Source organism: Oryctolagus cuniculus, chromosome 15 (assembly GCF_964237555.1).
Source record: "Oryctolagus cuniculus chromosome 15, mOryCun1.1, whole genome shotgun sequence".
Lineage (NCBI taxonomy): Eukaryota > Metazoa > Chordata > Mammalia > Lagomorpha > Leporidae > Oryctolagus > Oryctolagus cuniculus.
In genome coordinates, this window is record NC_091446.1 from 52,470,368 (window position 1) to 52,488,878 (window position 18,511).

Sequence of the window (18,511 nt, forward strand, 5' to 3'; positions counted from 1 at the left end):
AACAAGGAGCACAAAACACAATCCAGGTATCCCATCCAGGTGACAGGGTCCCAACTACTCGAGCCATTACCTGCTGCCTCCCAGAGTCCACATTAGCAGGAATCTGGAATCAGAAGTGAGTGGAGACTTGAACCCAGACAGTCCAATATGGGATGCGGGCACCCCCAGCAGAGTCTTTACTAAGCCAAATGCCTTCTGCTCTAAGGAAACTCTGAAGGAGCCTGTCACTGGTAAACTGCATGCTATTTGTATTTTGTTAGCTAACATTTACCCAGAAGCCAAAACTAAAGAGGGGGCCAGGGTGGAGCAGACAGAAGAACATATAAAACATGCAACATCCTGCCCGGAGCTCAGACTTCCCTCCCCATCACACACTGGACTGGTTGCACCTTCAAGGAAACAGACAGGCAGGCTGTCAGCAAAGATAGACTGATATTTTTTCCAGCTGTCTCTTTTAGGGGGCAATATTCTGATGAGAAAGAAGTATCCTAGGAGATAGGAGAACAGCAGCAGGCAGTGGTTCCTTCCTCATTCTTACTTAAAAGCTTAATGCCTAAAGAAAATCACTGTGCCTTGAAAATTTAGTCCTCATTCTTGCTTTAGTGACTTCCAGTCTTGACCTGTAAGTATTCACACTTCCTTTAAATTACCAAAAGTAAAAATTTTAAAATGTAGCAGAGAAACTGTCTATCACTTGCAAGACAAGACATAGATTCAAGGAGGAAGAATTCTATCATCATTTCTTTAAAATGCCTGATAGACGCTCTGAGTGTGGCAGTGTCTAATGCATCAGTGACAGAAGCAAAACTAATTCCTTCCTGAAAACTGGTTTATTGAAAACAAAGTACAAACATTTCAGCACAAAATCAAGGAAGTCTGGTCTATAAATAAATCTATAAAAAACAGTATCTCTGTCTGATCACACATATTATCATGTACACTCAAAAATGAAGGAAGACCCTTTAAAGTATGAAGGGTTTTTGCTGAAACTGCACTGTGCAGGGGGTAAGCACGGGCCAGATGTGGATATTTAAAAACTGACAAAATTGAAAATTATATTCCTCAGTTGTACTGGTCATGTTTCAAGTGCTTAAGTGCCACATATGACTAGAGATAACTATACTGGACACCTCAGACATAAAACATTCCTATCTTTGTAAAGTTCTACTGGGTAGCCATGTCTTAGATTATTCAATTTTTCCCCCAGAATACTCTTAATTTCTCTGAACTTTTCTCAAATGTTACATTTTAATTTTATTCCCCTGGAAATTAACTTTTTAAACATGTTTGTCGATTTTCATCTACTTGAAAGGCAGAGCAAGAGAGAGCGAGAGGGAGCACTTCCATTTGTTGGTCCACTCCTCAAAGCTGCAACAGCCAGGGCTGGGCCAGGCCAAAACCAGGAGCCAGGAACTCCCTGGGTCTCTCACAGGGGTGGTCGGGGCCCAAGCCCCTGAGCCATCATTTACTGCCTCTCGGGGTGCGTTAGCAGTAGGCTGGTTGAGAAGCGGAACTGGGACTCCAGCCCAGGTACTCTGATATGGAATGTGGGTACAGGAAGCAGTGGCCTAACTCGCACTAGCTGTCTCCTAGATGTGAACTCAAATGAAGGCTGGGGCAGAAGAAACAGACTGAGGCTCCCTCCAGATAGCTCTGCATTGTGCTGAGGTTCATCATCACCCAGCATTAGGTGAGTTCCTACGCTGCCACCTGCCACCGGAAATTCAAAGGGGATGATGATGTGCACCTTACACTCAAGGAGCTGCTAACTAGTCACTACAACAAAAGCATCCTTAGATGGTAGATGCTGCATTGTAAGGATCAGTAATCTACTTCATCATTTAATAGATATTGGATCCATGGAGATATTTCTATTCTTCGTTTGCCTTAAAACACTGAGAAAAAGCTATCAGCTATGGGAATTTTATTTCTCCTACTCTTCACTTTTTTTTTTTAAGATTTTTTATTTATTTATTTGACAGGTAGAGTTACAGACAGAGAGAGAGAGAGACAAAAAGAAAGGTCTTCCTTCCATTGGTTCACCCCCAAAATGGCCGCCATGGCCAGTGCCACGCTGATCCGAAGCCAGGAGCTTCTTCCTGGTCTCCCATGCGGGTGCAGGGGCCCAAGCACTTGGGCCATCCTCCACTCCCCTCCCAGGCCACAGCAGAGAGCTGGATCGGAAGAGGAGCAACTGGGACTAGAACCCGGCACCCATATGGGATGCTGGCGCTGCAGGTGGAGGACTAACCAAGTGAGCCACGGCGCGGGGCCCCTCACTTTTTATACTGAATTATCTATATTCCTTTAGAATTTTCACAAATGCTAATTCATTTTGTTCTCTTAGGATATGTTCATTTTATAAAAACAAAAAAGGTTTACTTTTTTATTTGAATGGAGAGTTACAGAGAGAGAAGGAGAGGCAGTGTGCAAGAGAGAGAGAGATCTTCCATCTGCTGGTTCACTCCTCAAATGATTGCAATGGCCAGGTCTGGGCTGGGATGAAGGCAGGAATCAGAAGCTTCATCTGGGTCTCCCAAGTAGGTGGCAGGGGCCCAGGTGCCAGGGTCATCTGCTACTTTCCCAGGTGCGTTAGCCAGGAGCTGGATGGGAAGTAGAGCAGCTGGGACTTGAACTGGTGCCCATATGGGACACTAGTGTCATAGGCGGTGACTTAACTGCTAGGCCACAACGCTGGCCCCAGGATATATCCTTTGTAAAACTTTTTGATGGTAGTTTTTTGTTATTGTTGTTGTTAAGTTCCTTATAACAGAATGACCATGTTTTAAAATGAGCAAATATAATACAAATTAGGAATTTTAATTGCTGGGGCCTGTGTTACGCCACAATGGGTTCAGCTTCTGCCTGTGATGCCAGCATCCCAAATGGACACCAGTTCATGTCCCGGCTGCTCTACTTTTGATATGATGCCTATATGGGATACCCATGCTGCGGGAGGTGGCTAAACCCACTGAGCCACAATGCCAGCCTGAAAGTACCTTTTTTTGAAGTCTCCTTGTATGCCAGTCCTACTAGGTCAAACAGCAACATTTATGAAACACAAAAGACTTCATAAAACCATGTAGCTTAGCTTTCAAAAAAAGAATTGTAACCCAAGAGAGATTAAGAATTCATGAAAGATACTGAAATAATCTGGGAGAAAAAGAGTTGAAAGAACCTGGAAATAATAGCTCCAAAAATATAATGTGAATATATTTTCTTTATACTTTGTAAGCTTTCCATTATCATTTCACCTTCTCCTTACTCATTTTTTAAAAAGATGTATTTATTTGAAAGGTAGAGTTACAGTGAGGAAGAGATGAAGGAAGGAAGAGAGAGAGAGAGAGAGAGAGAGAGACCGACCCATCTTCCATCCATTGTCTCATCCCCAAATGGCCACAATAGCCAGTGCTGGGCCAGGCTGAAGCCAGGAGCCAGGGGCTTCATCTGGGTCTCCCTTATGAGTGCAGGGGCCAGAGTACCTGGGCCATCTTCTGCTGCTTTTCCAGGTGCATCAGCAGGGAGCAAGATTGGAAATAGAGCAGCAAGGAGGACTCTAAAAGATGCTTGTATGGAATGCCCTGTTGGTGGCAGCTTAACCCACTGTGCTACAATGCTGGCCCTGGCCTTACCTGTTTTTGACTTGCAGAATTCTTGGGTTTTGGAAAGACATATATTTGATTAAAGACTGAATCATCACAATATTTGTAGACTGCTATTGTGGGTGGGGTTAAAGTTAGATTGAATGGGAGTTCACACCTTAGGTATAGAAAACAGCAATAAATGCTGAGAAATCTCTGTCCTAGCTTGAAACTTGAAAAAAAAAAAAAAAAAAAAAAAAAAGATTGTAGTCATTTTTTCGACTTACACTTGCAAACAAATACTGAGGCCGGCGCCGTGGCTCACTAGGCTAATCCTCCACCTGCGGTGCCGGCACACCGGGTTCTAGTCCTGGTCGGGGAGCCGGATTCTGTTCCGGTTGCCCCTCTTCCAGGCCAGCTCTCTGCTGTGGCCAGGGAGTGCAGTGGAGGATGGCCCAAGTGCTTGGGCCCTGCACCCCACGGGATACCAGGAGAAGTACCTGGCTCCTGCCATCGGATCAGCGCGGTGCACCGGCTGCAGCGCGCCGGCCACGGCAGCCATTGGAGGGTGAACCAACGGCAAAGGAAGACCTTTCTCTCTGTCTCTCTCACTGTCCACTATGCCTGTCAAAAAACAAAACAAAACAAAACAAAACAAAACAAAACAAAAAAAACAAAAAACAAAAAACAAATACTGAATCAAGGAGCCATGGCTATTACCTTCATCCATGCCATTAAGCAGTTCAGTTAAATCTTCATTTTTACTGTCAAATTGATGCTCCTTCCATGTTTCACCATTTTCACTTCGAAGAACTATGAGTTCTCGCTCTTTTCCTCTCATGGACCCAAAGTGAGGGATTTCCACTATGACAGGGCTGGAAAAAAATCCACATTATTTTGGTATCAAATTAAATATATTTATAACATCACAGCTTTAAACTTATTCTATTAACAGTAACCATTTGAAAATCAGAGGTGCCACTAAGGTTGGGAATGATTTCAAAGCTGCAGAATCATTTGCTAATTAAATAATAAAATATTAGAAGCCTGGTAACATGCCGTCATTCATTCATTCACAATTATTGAAGGCCTATTATGTTAGGCATTGGACTTAATGGGGAAAATAGCACAAATAAATAGGAATTTTAAATCAAGGAATTAAAAGTTATTAAAATAGGCCATTAGAAAGTTGGTCCATTTTTTAAAAAACACAGTAAATATACTGTACAAAAATGCTAATGTTTTAAAAGGACACAGTCATTTCTTTAAAAAAGAAAAGTCTATAAATGTCTTAATTTGGAAAATTATTGCTACTTTTTCCCCTTCACAAGAAAACAGTTGGTTTATCAATCTACTCCCTCCAACAGTCAGTTTCTACGACTTGTCTGGCCTGTATGGTTCACACAATTTCTATGATTTCCAATTTGTGAACAGGCAGTGGGCAACTTAGTTTCCTGGCTCTAAGGTAACCTGAATAGAATATTTAAACTTTCTGAAAAAATCACTCCTTGGCTTGAAATGATCATGTAATCACATATTTTTGACAGTGTCCTTTTGAAAAGGAATATAACAGAATGGCTGCAAATTGAAGAAAGCCAATCAAGCCAGGAGAATCATTTTTTTTAAATTTTAAAATAGGATAAGTACTGAAAAAGATGAATGGAAGTAAGCAGACCACAATCACACACAGTTTATGTAGTTGGATTGTGCAGCTTTATTTTGTGACATTTAAGTAGACAGTATCATTATTCTCCTACAGAGGTTGTATGTAACCTCACTTCTTAGTCTGTGCATTTATGTGCATGTAATAAATAGAAGATATAGGCTTGAGTAGGTAAGAACATAAAAAGGGATAGTCGTTTGATCAAGTAACATAAATAAAACATATGCATAATAGATTAATGATGAAGGCATTCACTTAAATTGGAGATAATAAATATGATAATTTTACTTTTGGCACAGTAATTATCAACTACTTCAAATTAGAGATTTCAATTTTTATTATATCTTTATTAGGTAAAAACAAAATAAACAAGTCCTAATGATGTTAAAAGTTTCAAGAGTTAAGAAATTTACCATTATTTTTATCTACCCCTGATAATCAGAAATCAAATTTTATTTACTTTTTCTTTGTGCAAAAGATACAATCTTTGCAGGTTAATGTGTCAGATACTGTCTCTGTAAATACTTAAAGAATGTGGCATTGTGTATGACATTCAACCATACTGGAGGGAAGATATGAACAAAGTCTTTGACCAAGGTGAAAGCCAGGCATTAACTTTTCATAACCAGTTCCTTCATGCAGACTGCCAAGGCAAGTACACAAACCAGACAGACAAGCGAACAAACAACACATACCAACATATTTCAGCTTCAACAAAACAAAACAAAATTATTTAATAACTTCAAAGCAATAGTCTCAGCTACCTAATAAATTTTTTAGTAATTTAACATCTTGATATTCCCAACTCTTCAAAATCAGTTTAGTTACAGATGACTTTTTCCTCTCAAAGTCCATAAAATTGTATAGTAGGCAAAAGTACTTTTTGTGAAGATCTAATTCCACACAAATATACATATATATATTTATACACATACAAATATATCATTCATAGCAAATGTTGACTCAAAGCCTACAGATACCTAAGCTATACTGGGTTAAAACTAAAGACTGTCATTCTGTCTTAAAACGTTTCATATTCCGAAGAAACACTTCAAATTAAAGAAAGGCTTACGAAAGCACAAAGTTATGAAAGCAGAATGCTTGCAGAGAATTTCACATGCTTGAAAAGCACAGGTAGGCAGCAGTGCTACATCAAGTCAAGCCACTATGATTTGTTTCTTTCAGTGACACACATCAACTGAAAGCATTTTTAAAAAAACTGAAAAAAATAAACTTAAGACAAGAATAAGACCATGGGTGTGACAGAAAAAAAATTGCAAATGGAAAAAAAAAATCGTGACATTCTGTATCTTGTCTATTAAAGATCCTACCCAATAAATTTTGTTCCTTGAGGCCCAAGCTGCAGGATTCGGCTAACCAAGCTCTCACCCTCATTTACAGGGGGAGGATTGGTAGGAAGATGCAGTTTACTGAATAACATCCATGCAGCAGGAAGAGAAACGAGAAGGGGAGATTGTGAACACGCTGCCAGTCACGACAGAGCCTGCCTGATTTGCACCCAAGTGCCACCTCAGACAATGAATAATATTTATTCTTTTCCCTTTTTGTAAAATACCATATCACAAAGGATTGCTCCTTAAAAAATATCTTTAAAAACACAGGTCCCCAAAGCAGTTATTTATACAATATGCTGAGATAATTCCAGCGTCTTTGATTTTGTCCTTTGAATGGTGCCTTGACTTCTAAGGGTGCCACTGGGATTCCGTGCACTTGCTGAGCAGAAAACATGCGTCTCTGTTAGTAAAAGCCTTGACCAGCAAGCTGAGTTCAGGACAGATCAGCCTGTTAGTCTTTCACAGACTCATACAGCTTTGTGACCTTTGACACCTCACTAACAATATACTCAGTCAGGTCCAACTAAGGACTTCCAACTGTTAACTTCTTAACAAGGGTAAAGAAAATCAACATTGTGGTAGAAGGGCCAAGAATAAAATTGACAAAACAACTTACCCTAAAAATTGTGCCCCAGCAGGACCCATTTCTACCAGCCTACTGGCTAATCCCTCTCCTTCCACCATAGGGGGTGGGTTGGCCAGTTTATGCCTCTTTACCAAACGGCAGGTGATTCGGGTTGGGGCTGTACACTTGCGTGGAGGAATGATGATGCGCATCCCATGGTGCCGGCTGCCTCTCATGGAGCCACCTCTTGCATCCACCATAAAGCTAACCAGAAACCTGCAGGGAGATCAGAGGCCAAATCAAGGATGGAAATAAACCGGCTTTACAGCTGGGTTAGAAATCAAATATGAAGGCAAGTGATAGATAACATAGCTACCGTTTCCTCCCTTTAAAGATCAACTGGAAGTGAATACGGTGGAGTCACATCAGACATGCATTTAACTTGTGCCCTGGGAAAAATTGGCACACAACAGATTTTTAGTGGACCATGGTGCCCCATCAGAAGCCATCTACTCTACCAGATACTCAAAGGAATTGTGACTGTTTCCAAACTGAAATAGGAACTGGCCATTGAAAGGCTTCTCATTTATAGTTACCCAAAACTAAAATACTCAACACTGTCTGTGGTCTTTCTGAGTAGTTTCAGGTATATTGAAAGGTCAAGTTGAACTCTACATGGTTTTTGCCACATGCTACTGACTACAGAACTTTCTACCCTACAAGTAGGATGAAACTCCACAGTATGTCTTAAGGCATCCAGCTCATAAAACGCCTTGTTCATCATACCAACACTCTAATTTTTACTAGAAAGAGGCAGAATATAAGAATAAAAGCAGAAAATGCCTAGCTTTACTAAGGTGATTTTGATGGAAAGGGATTACATCTTTCTAGTATAAATATGACCTTAAAAGAAATTTGAAATCAACTATAGTTGAACATGGATATAAAGCAGTGCCAAAAAAAGGAAGTTTTTATATTTTTAGAAAAAAAAATCTTTAATTTACATAATTCAGTCACTAGCCTTTATACTGAAGTGAATAAGGAAAAAACTCCTCACAGGTACACATGGAAACTTAAGAAATCCATTGTGTCACACCGGGTAAGAACACACTGGAATGACTGCTTTTTGTCATGCATGAGGGATCCAGGAGTCACCAAGGGCTCTGCTAAGTAAGTGAGCCCAGCAGACAGCAGAGTGCAGGCTGCTTAAGGGGATAAGAACACATATCCTTGCATTATAATTGCCACATCTGAAAATATACTTCTTATTAAAACAGCCCCAATTTTTGAGAATTAGAAAATGGTTTGAATTCTGAAAGTACTTTTGGAGAAAGTAATAACCCCATCCATCAAAAGTGTTTCTTTTATCTAAAAAGTTCTAAAACCCTGCAAATAGATTTTAAGACCCTGCATGAACTTCCTCTCTGTGGATCCTCTCCTGAAGACTGACAATTCATGACCTTGAAAGACTGACCTTTTCAACAAAACAAATTAGCCTGTGGTCCCCCTAGAGTCAGGTGATAGGATGAGGGGATCAATTTTCAGTTAATCAGATTTCCAGAACCAGCTCAGATCATAAGTAAGGTGAACTCACCTTCATACCCTGTTACTCACTGTGGGTTGAACCATTTTAATTGATCAATCTGTTTCTGATAAAATTGGCTTGGATAAAACTCATACATTTTATGAATTAATCTGTCTTTGATAAAATTCCATCTGTTTTGAGGCAGTGAAACCAGAGGAGAAAAGACCGACTCAACTTCAATAAGAAAACAAGAGTCATTCCTCGCTATTCAAATACAAAGATATTTGCTTACTTAGGCAAGAGTCCACTTGACTTGTTTCCAGTGCTTAACAATATGAGGCACATATTAAATTGCTCTGAGTGCCAAAAATTTTCTTAGACATACCTACTTAACAACTACTGCTATTTAGTAATGAGAATAAGGTGATAACATAAAGAAGCCCAAGACACACTCCGATCTTTCCCCGCACTTAGTAGTTAAAATCAATTTGTCATTGGGAACAACAGTAGCAGAGAATGGACTAGAAATAATTCAAGACAAAGTCTGTGTTGAGAAATTCAGTTGTGTTAGTACAAACACACACTGGAGTGTTTCCTCGGAGAGGGAATGGTCGCCCTGGCAACAGTTAAGTCTCAATATACAGTGATTCAGATCCAGTCTGTCTTATTCACCGCTTGATGTGCAGAGCCAAGCAAAGTTCTACCACACAATACAGTAAATGCTTAGGGAATCAATTCACGGACACAACTGGTGTGCTACATGTGCTTATAAAATGCATAGGTGAGACTTGGTTACTAATGACGGGTTGATGGATGGACGGACAGACACAGATGGACAGATGAATGGGTGGAGGGATAGATGGATGCATAGGCAGATGACTGTAGCTGAGCAGCCTGCAGGCAGAGTATAAAGGTTATGAGTGTCAATATAAAAACATCCTGGCTACAAAGGGTATCAGAACCAAGTGGACAAAGTAACATGGCTCAGATGATTTGAATGACAAAGTGGAAGAATCTCTCTCTGCATTCTGCATAGCACACAGTCTGTAGTTTGGTACTCATGAACAATGATTTATTGTTCTAAGGTTTTCAGCATCACAAGGCCAACAAACAGAAGAAAGGTGGGAGTCTATGTTAAGCAGGATATGGGTGCTCTTAACTAAAACATTATAAATTGGAATAATCTGTCTTCCAAACTCATTCCTTATATAATCTATGCAAAAGGAAAAAAAAGGCATGCAACATACCTTATAAAAACAAATTAAAAGGTGATGTTAAATATTTGTATCTTGTAAATATTCAAACTACCACATGAATTCTATAAATTATCCTAATTCTACAAATTATTTATTGTGAATTCTACAAATTATATTTATGAATGTTTCTAATTGTAGGAACAGCAGAATGAAATACTACAGACATTGACACAATCTAACTGTGGGGAAAATTCACAAAAATTAAAGATACAAAAAGGATGGGTCACATAAAGGACACAGTTATCACCTTGAATCATACTGAGGAAGTGGAGAAGAATAGCTGCAAAATAATTTAGAAAGCAAATGGGAAAAATTAATGTAAGATAATTAGAAGCAAGCAACAGAAAATGTCAATGACAAGCAAAGGAAAAATAAAAACCATCAGAAAATGAAACCATAGCGTTTGGCATTTGTGGGACAACCTGGAGAAGTATTTTCCTTACACGGCTGTAGAACCTCCGCCACAGATCTGGCATCAGGGAACTATGTCCAGGCGGACACCAAGGCTACACCACCTGCCATTACTTTTGTTCCGTTTCACATGTATTGTCTTCAATAAAGTTCAAGAGGAGGAAAGCCAGTCTGCATGTTCCAATATATCATTGTCTCCAACGTATGAGAAAATTGATTTCTCATTTGATTATCCTAGGATTCTTCAACTTCTCAGTTACCAAACTAATCCCTGGCACTTTTCTTTCACATGGAGACAGTGCAAAGTGATGTTTCTAAGTCTTTGTAACATGGTGGCTAAGTCACCAAGCTTGATTCAAAAAATTCTTAAACCCATCTGTTTGCTAAATGTATTCTGAGTGCTTTATACTTTCCTTCTCAAATTTTATATTTTTTCAGACCCACATATATAATATAAACCACACAAATATTTGAAGTAGTTTAAAAATTAATATTACTTTAATCACTCAAGCTTTTCTGAGTTAAAGAAATGCAATGTTAACATTCAAAGACCATCAGGAGTTTACAATTTATAAGATACTTTTATGTAAATTATTTCCATTTGAATTATACTGCATTATGTTTGTAAAAATTATGAGGCAAAATTCTATAATGATATTTTACATAACCTGCAGCATTCAATTCTCAGACTTTTCATTATCCCCAATGGGGATAATGAGTAGTATTTACCTTTTAGTGTCATTTGAAGGTTCAGATAAATATTAAATGACACAATACACATAAAGAATTTAGTGCAATGTCAGAAACATTAACAGACTAGATAAATGTTAGCTACTATATCCAATTTGTTTTAATTAGCAGTAATAATACTTTATATGACAGTTCACAAGTGTTAATTACTGTTGACTTCTTTGATTCCAAACTAATCTCCCCTTATCCTTGATCAAAACTAATTTATGGCCTCAATGCCAATTACAGAGGCAAAAATACCTTGAGACATTCACCACTTTTTAAAATTATTTTGTTACTGTTTCTACAGATATCAATTATCCCAAGTTTGAAGCACACACAGGTAAAGGATCTAATATTTAAAAATGCACTGTTTCATCAGTTCAGTAATGGAAGCAAGTCATCTTCTAGCCACCTATGTGACACACCACTGACTAGGAAGGCAGCAATGAGGAGCCATCTGTTGAGGTTTTTACTACAAATCCTTTGGGGTACAGACACAGGGACTTTAAAAAGCTCATGGGAAATGGAATTAACAGATTTTGGTGCAAACACATTTTGAAATCCATGGATAGTTTTTGCATAACACATATTTCTCTTGAATTTCTTGAAGACATCTAAGAAACATGGATTTCAAAAAATTCTGCATCAAAATAAACATCTTTTAAGTCCATTTCCATGAACTTTTTGAAGTACTCTTGTATATTTAAACATGTAAATTTTTTTCTTTATTTCTTTATTTTATTTATGTTATATACAGAATTCGGCACCCTGACCGGGACTAGAACCAGGTGTGCCGGCGCTGCAAGGCGGAGGATTAGCCTAGTGAGCCGCGGCGCCGACTATTTATGTTATATTCTTAATACAACTTAATTGCAATTTTATTTTAGGAATACAGAAGGTAGCAAATGATCAGATGTTTCGAGTTTGTATTTCAAGTTTAAATGTAACAAAGAAAAAATCATTTGTCAAATGAAAGGCCTATATCCTTCTTATGTGGAAAGAAATGAGAAAAGAAGAGCTTACAGCTTATTTTAAAACTAAATATTAGAATGAAATTCACCTACAATTAGAAGCAAAATACAAAATCAATGTGGTAAATTAACAGAAATATATATATTTAATTTTTGTTGGAAAGAAAAGTCAGATACCCAGAAAGATTCATTTTATTAGTAAAATGAGGAAAATGTTCAATTTTTCAAAAGAAAAATCAAACACCTAGGTAATCAGAATAACCAAGAAATGTTGATGTACCAATTTGATTATTTTTTCCAATGGTATACATTTATCAATAGAAATAGATACACAGATCTTTTGCTTGGAAAAATATTTACTGATGATTTACAAATGCTTGTCATATGTACTCACTAATGAATATATATTTATCATATGAGTGTATTAACATATGTGAAGTTTGTCAATCTGAAGTTATAAATGCATGTAATCAGTGCAATATTAACCTAATAGGACAAGATAAGTGACAGTTGGGTTACTTACCCTGAATGAATAGGGCTTGAGACAAGATTGACATTGTCTAAGGTGTCTGCAGCCCAGCTGTAATGTCTAAGGGAATCTGAATCAAATTCCCTCGTAAACGTTAGATGCTGCAAAATAAAATAGCATACAGCATATCAATAGACCATACAATATACTGGTCACTCCTTACATACAAAATATATCTTTATTTCTCCACAAGTCCAAATACACTAACATTAAAATTGAAATTCTCTTCTAGAGGTCTACACTAAAGCTCAATAAAATAATATTTAAAAAATAAAATCTATAGATACACACCATATTATTCCAACGTTTTATGAAAGTGCCCTGGCTAATTGGCATGGCAAAAGGTGTATCATCCTCACTAATTTCAACTGTGATTTTAAGCACTTGGACACCTCACCAGATTAATTCTCCAACAATTTTAAAAATCAAAGTCTCAATTCTCAAAATAACAAGTTCAGGTTCAATCTTGCCGACTTCTGATTCCAGGTGGGGAACAGTAGCTAGCGGCAGCCTGGTGCTTCCACAGAGTCAACCAGTCAGAAGGCAGAAATGGGATTCCAATGTATCAGAAGATTCTTGTGCATCAAGAATTGAAAGAGCTGCACTCTGGAGAGGCTAACATCTTAAACGTTGTGACTTTGCCCTGCCATTTTTAACTTTAGGCAGCTAAGATTTAGATACCCACCAAATGGGAGTCCCAATGTAATAGCGTGAGAGATGGTGGAATTTTTAAGAGATAATTAGATTATAGGGATGCTATTCTCAAGAATGGAACAGTGTCTCTTTCTCAAGGTCAGATGTCTTTGGTGAGTTAGGTCTTATGGGACTGGATTAGTTACTGTGAGAGTGAGATTTTCTTATTTTGAAGGTTTTTATTTAATGAATACAAATTTCATATGTACAGCTTTTAGGGCTATAGTGTTTCTTCCCCCCCATTCCCGCCCTCGAACCCCAACTCCCATCTCACCTCCTACACTCTCCTCTCCCATTCCATTTTCCATTAAGATTCGTTTTTAATTGACTTTATATAAAAACAACCAACTCTGTACTAAATAGAGATTTCAACTATTTGCACCCACAGACACACAAAGTATGAAGTACAGTTTGAAGACAAGTTTTACTGTTAACTCTCATAGTACACCTCATTAAAGTCAAAGGTCCAACACAGTGTGAGAGTGAATTGTAAGCAAGGCCCCTTGTGCTTCTCTGTTGTGAGCTGAGCAGCAGGTGGCCTCCATGGGAGCTGAGCAGAAACCAGGTTCTTGGATCTCCAGAACCGTGAGCTAAATAAACTGCTCGTGTTCACATAACACCCAGCCTCAGATGCTTTGCTATAGGAACAGGGAAGCAACTCAGAGAGGAGCATCTGTCATTTACCAGCACAAACAGAATATAACTGAACTTATAAGGGCCTCTGCAGCGGGATAGAGTTGGGTGGCATCAGACAGGCTACAGCTGTACACTAAAAACATTTGCTAAATCTCTGACAAGCATGTGGACTTTTTTGGCAATTTCATGAGAACATGACGGAAGAGTTTAAAACCTGTAATGGGAAGAGGACTCACACATCATACCATGATTTCAAATAAGGATGCTGCAGAGCAGGTAAAAACTAGAGAGAGTCTGAGATTCACCAGGGCTCCAAAGCAGCCTCATTTCCAAAATACCTTGATCGGATTAAAAGGAGCATCCACTCACTACTCTTTGCCAGCAGATAGAGAGACAGTGAACCCTCTCTGGAAGAATATATTACTACCAGCAGTGTCTGTCTATACTTTTTTCAAGACCATGTCCAGCATAAAATGAAAACTTGCCAAGGATGGGCAGAGCACATGAACAAAAGCAGAAAGACAAAACAAAGGCAAACCAGATACACTCTCAGATCATCTCAATTTTGAGGTCAGCTAACAAGAACTTTATAATGACAATGATTTGTATATTTAAGAAAATAGGGAAAAAGAGAAAATAAATTGAAAGGTAGGGAATTCAACTGACCTCTAGAATATATAGATAAAAAAGAAACAATCAAATGGGCATTTGTTCAGTACTAAATACAACAGTTCTTGACTTAGGCACAATAGAAAACATGGTTAGTAAATTGGAACAATAAATGGAAGACTAGACACAAGGAAGGATAGGTAAAAAAAAAAAAATAGAGATGGATCCTGTGGTACAGCAAGCTAAGCTCAGCATGCCTGCATCCTATGTTGGATTGCTAGGGTTTAGTCCTGCCTCCAGTTCTGATACAGCTTCCTGCTAATGCACACCTTAGAAGGCATCAGATGATGACTCAAGTACCTGGGCCCCTGCCACCCATGGGAGACCTGGATGAGTTCTGGGCTTCTGGTTGTCCCAGACCCAGCTGTTTTGAGCATATGGGGAATGAGCCAGTCTCTTCTCTGCCCCCTCCTCTTTCTGTGTTGCTCTGCCTTTCAAATAAATGAAAATACATAAGCAAACTTTAAAAATTAGAGAAAAAAGTGTGAGACATATGAAACATGATAAAACATTTTAACATAGGCTCTCAAAAGTAGTTCAGAAAAGATAATGAGGTAGAAGCTATATTTGAAAAGATGATGGGGACTGGTGCTGTGGTGTAGCAGGTAAAGCTGCCACCTGCAGTGCCAGCATCCCATAGGGTGCCAGTTTGAGTCCCAGCTGCTCCACTTCTGATCCAGCTTTCTGCTATGGCCTGGGAAAGTAGTAGAAGATGGCCCAAGTCCTTGGGCCCCTGCACCCCGTGGGAGCCCATGGGAGACCAGGAAGAAGCTCCTGGCTCCTGGCTTCAGATTGGCGCAGCTCTAGCTGTTGTGGTCATCTGGGGAGTGAACCAGTGGATAGAAGACCTCTCTCTCTCTAACTGCCTTTTAAATAAATAAATAAATCTTAAAAAAAAAAAAAAAAAAAGATAATGGCTAAGGATGCTCCCAATCTGATAAAAATTATCATCTCACAGAGAGGGAAAAAAAATCCCTCAATTTTGCTGTGCTGAAAGTCTGCTTCAACTAAAATCCCAATGAGAGTCAAATATTTAAAAATGCACCCCACCTCACATACACCTCAAGTATAATAAAAGATAAGACAGGAGGATTGGTAGAAATTCTCTTTAAAATGTGGTCTGCTATGCATAACCCCTATACTGATTTATCAAACTGCCCCCTGCACACCACCAACCTGGCATAAACACTAGAGGCAAAACAGACGTTAGAGGCACCATTCTCAAGATGGGGATGAACAGAAAGCTTATATTGAGTGCTTAGCACCCTGGCCTCTTCCTTTACTGGTCTCCCAGAGGCCAACAGTTAGGGACAGCGCTTCTAGGCAGAACTAAGGAAGTCCCTGAGGATCCTGACCTGTCGTCCATTGCAGTTTCCCAGATTCATGTCCCGGGCTTCTTCCTTCAGTGCAACACATGGCTGACAAGCTAGACGCCATGCAGACAGCTTCCAAAGAACGAACTTATGAGCAGAGAGCCAAGAGCCATAAGACAGTTAAGAAAAGCACCCAACGTCAAAAACAAAACGAATTTAAAAGCAAATGGAATGAAGGCAAGTTGGAGGAAATAGGCTTTCCAGGAGAAGAAAAAAAATTATTGATACTCAGAGAACGGAGAGACCTTTTTGCACCTGTGAAACAAGAAAATGCTTTGGAAAAAACATTTAGAGAAAAAAGAACTCTTGAAAAGTAAAAAAGATGATAGCATCTAACAATCAGGAGGATGCTTTTACAATAGAAAATAGGAGAGAAAATACAAGGAAGCAAATGATAAGAAGTTTCAAAATCTCCTACCACAAAAAAAAAAAAAAAAAAAAAAAAAGTTCTAGACAGAGAAATCAGTGAAATAGAGGAGGAGAAATCAAGGAAGGAAAGTATTTAAAAACCTTCCCAGAGCTGAAGAGCTGAGTTCCTAGAAAAGGACCCACTCAGTAACCAACACTGTGGATGAATGAAGAACCCACCATGGTACCACACCGTGAAATGACAGGACTTGGAGAAACAGAGATCTTAGAAACCCAGAGGAAAAGTGGTCAAGGTGGCAGACTTCCACTGCACTTTTAACAGCAGAGTTTTCAGATACAGGCAATGCAGCAACTCCTTCAATGTTGTGAGAAGAAATTATTTTTAATTTTTTTTTTTTTTACAGGCAGAATGGACAGTGAGAGAGACAGAAAGAGAGAAAGGTCTTCCTTTGCCGTTGGTTCACCCTCCAATGGCCGCCTCGGCCCACGCGCTGCAGCCGGCGCACCGCGCTGATCCAATGGCAGGAGCCAGGTACTTATCCTGGTCTCCCATGGGGTGCAGGGCCCAAGCACTTGGGCCATCCTCCACTGCACTCCTGGGCCATAGCAGAGAGCTGGCCTGGAAGAGGGGCAACCGGGACAGAATCTGGCGCCCCAACCAGGACTAGAACCCGGTGTGCCGGCGCTGCAAGGCGGAGGATTAGCCTAGTGAGCCGCGGCGCCGGCCAGAAATTATTTCCAACTTGGAATTCTGCAACCAGCCAGATGGAAAAAAGAATGAGAAATAGAGAAGTTATTTTCAGATATATAACACCTCAAAAAACATACAAATGGTCCCCAAAAATACTCAAGAGAAATGCATATGATGAACAAACTATACATGGATTTCAAAAAAATTTTGTACCAAAATACTCATTTTTAATTCCATTTTCTTACGAACTCATTGGAATCCCCTTGTATTTCCCAGGTACTCTGTAAGGAAATTTCTGGAAGATATACTCTACTCAACTGAAGGGCTAAACCAATAACAAGGAAGGCATGTAATCCAACACAAGAGAAAACAAAAGGAGTTTTGATAATGAAGGAAGACTCGATAGGACATCTGTACAGTGGACTTACAAGGACAGGATGAGGAGCAAGATCTCCAACCGATGGGTTGAGTACGTGAAATTGACAGAACACCTACTGGCTGGCAACACACTGAGAGATTCACAAAACTAAGGGAAGGTATGTCATTTGGAAAGGTATATACAGGGAATATCAAGCAAATAAAAAAACTGTTCGGAAAATACTGTGCTAAAAAGGAAAATCATAAATATGCCATATCTGTGAATAGCATTGACATAGGCCTAAGGTAAGCTCTAAATACTGATAAGGGACAACCAAAATAAAATAATTATTCTGGAAAATGAGAGGGCTCTTAAAAAGGAGTCTAATGAGTTAAGACCCTGACCCCCAGAGAGCAACAAATCACTTCAGAGCATTGCCAAATTCTGCATGGGTTTAGCAAAGATAAGGTAATTTTAGTTATCTTCAGTTAGTTTTAGTTGGTCATTACTTGCCAATTACTTTACTGACTTTTACAGACTCCAACCAAGCAGCCATCAAAGTATGGGACAATATTTAATACAGAGTGGTGCTGCTGTAATTTTTTTTTTTTTTTTTTTTGACAGGCAGAGTTAGACAGTGAGAGAGAGAGACAGAGAGACAGGCCTTCCTTCCATTGCTTCACTCCCCAAATGGCCGCCATGGCCGGTGCGCTGTGCCGATCTGAAGCCAGCAGCCAGGTGCTTCCTCCCGGTCTCCCATGGGGGTACAGGGCCCAAGCACTTGGGCCATCCTCCACTGCCCTCCCGGGCCACAGCAGAGAGCTGGACTGGAAGAAAGGCAACCGGGACAGAATCCGGCACCCCAACCAGGACTAGAACCAGGGTGCCGGTGCTGCAGGCGGAGGATTAGCTGAGCCATGGCACCGGCCCACAAAGGACTATTAAACAAAGTTCTGATAAATAAATAATATCACTTCTCTTCATTAAGTACAGTAAATTGTTTACTTGGGTACATTAATTATTGAGACAATGAATTATATCACACAAAAGGTATCACCGCCATCATGCAATATGTATCAAGGCCGCAGCGTGTGAGCACACAGAATGCCGCACCCCTGGAAGGCTTCCTTCCCC

General features: G+C 39.5%; 1 protein-coding gene across 11 annotated transcripts in view; it reads right to left on the minus strand.

Moving 5' to 3' along the window:
• ANK3 (ankyrin 3) overlaps positions 1-18,511 on the minus strand; it is a 353,783-nt gene that overhangs the window by 66,206 nt on the left and 269,066 nt on the right. For all 11 annotated transcript variants that reach the window (XM_070057690.1, XM_051823304.2, XM_051823298.2 and 8 more), the window contains 3 exons: positions 12,583-12,689; positions 7,216-7,440; positions 4,302-4,456 (listed from right to left, as the gene is read on the minus strand). In XM_070057690.1, the coding sequence (XP_069913791.1) occupies positions 4,302-4,456; positions 7,216-7,440; positions 12,583-12,689 (487 nt within the window). The remainder of the gene's footprint in view (positions 1-4,301; positions 4,457-7,215; positions 7,441-12,582; positions 12,690-18,511) is intronic.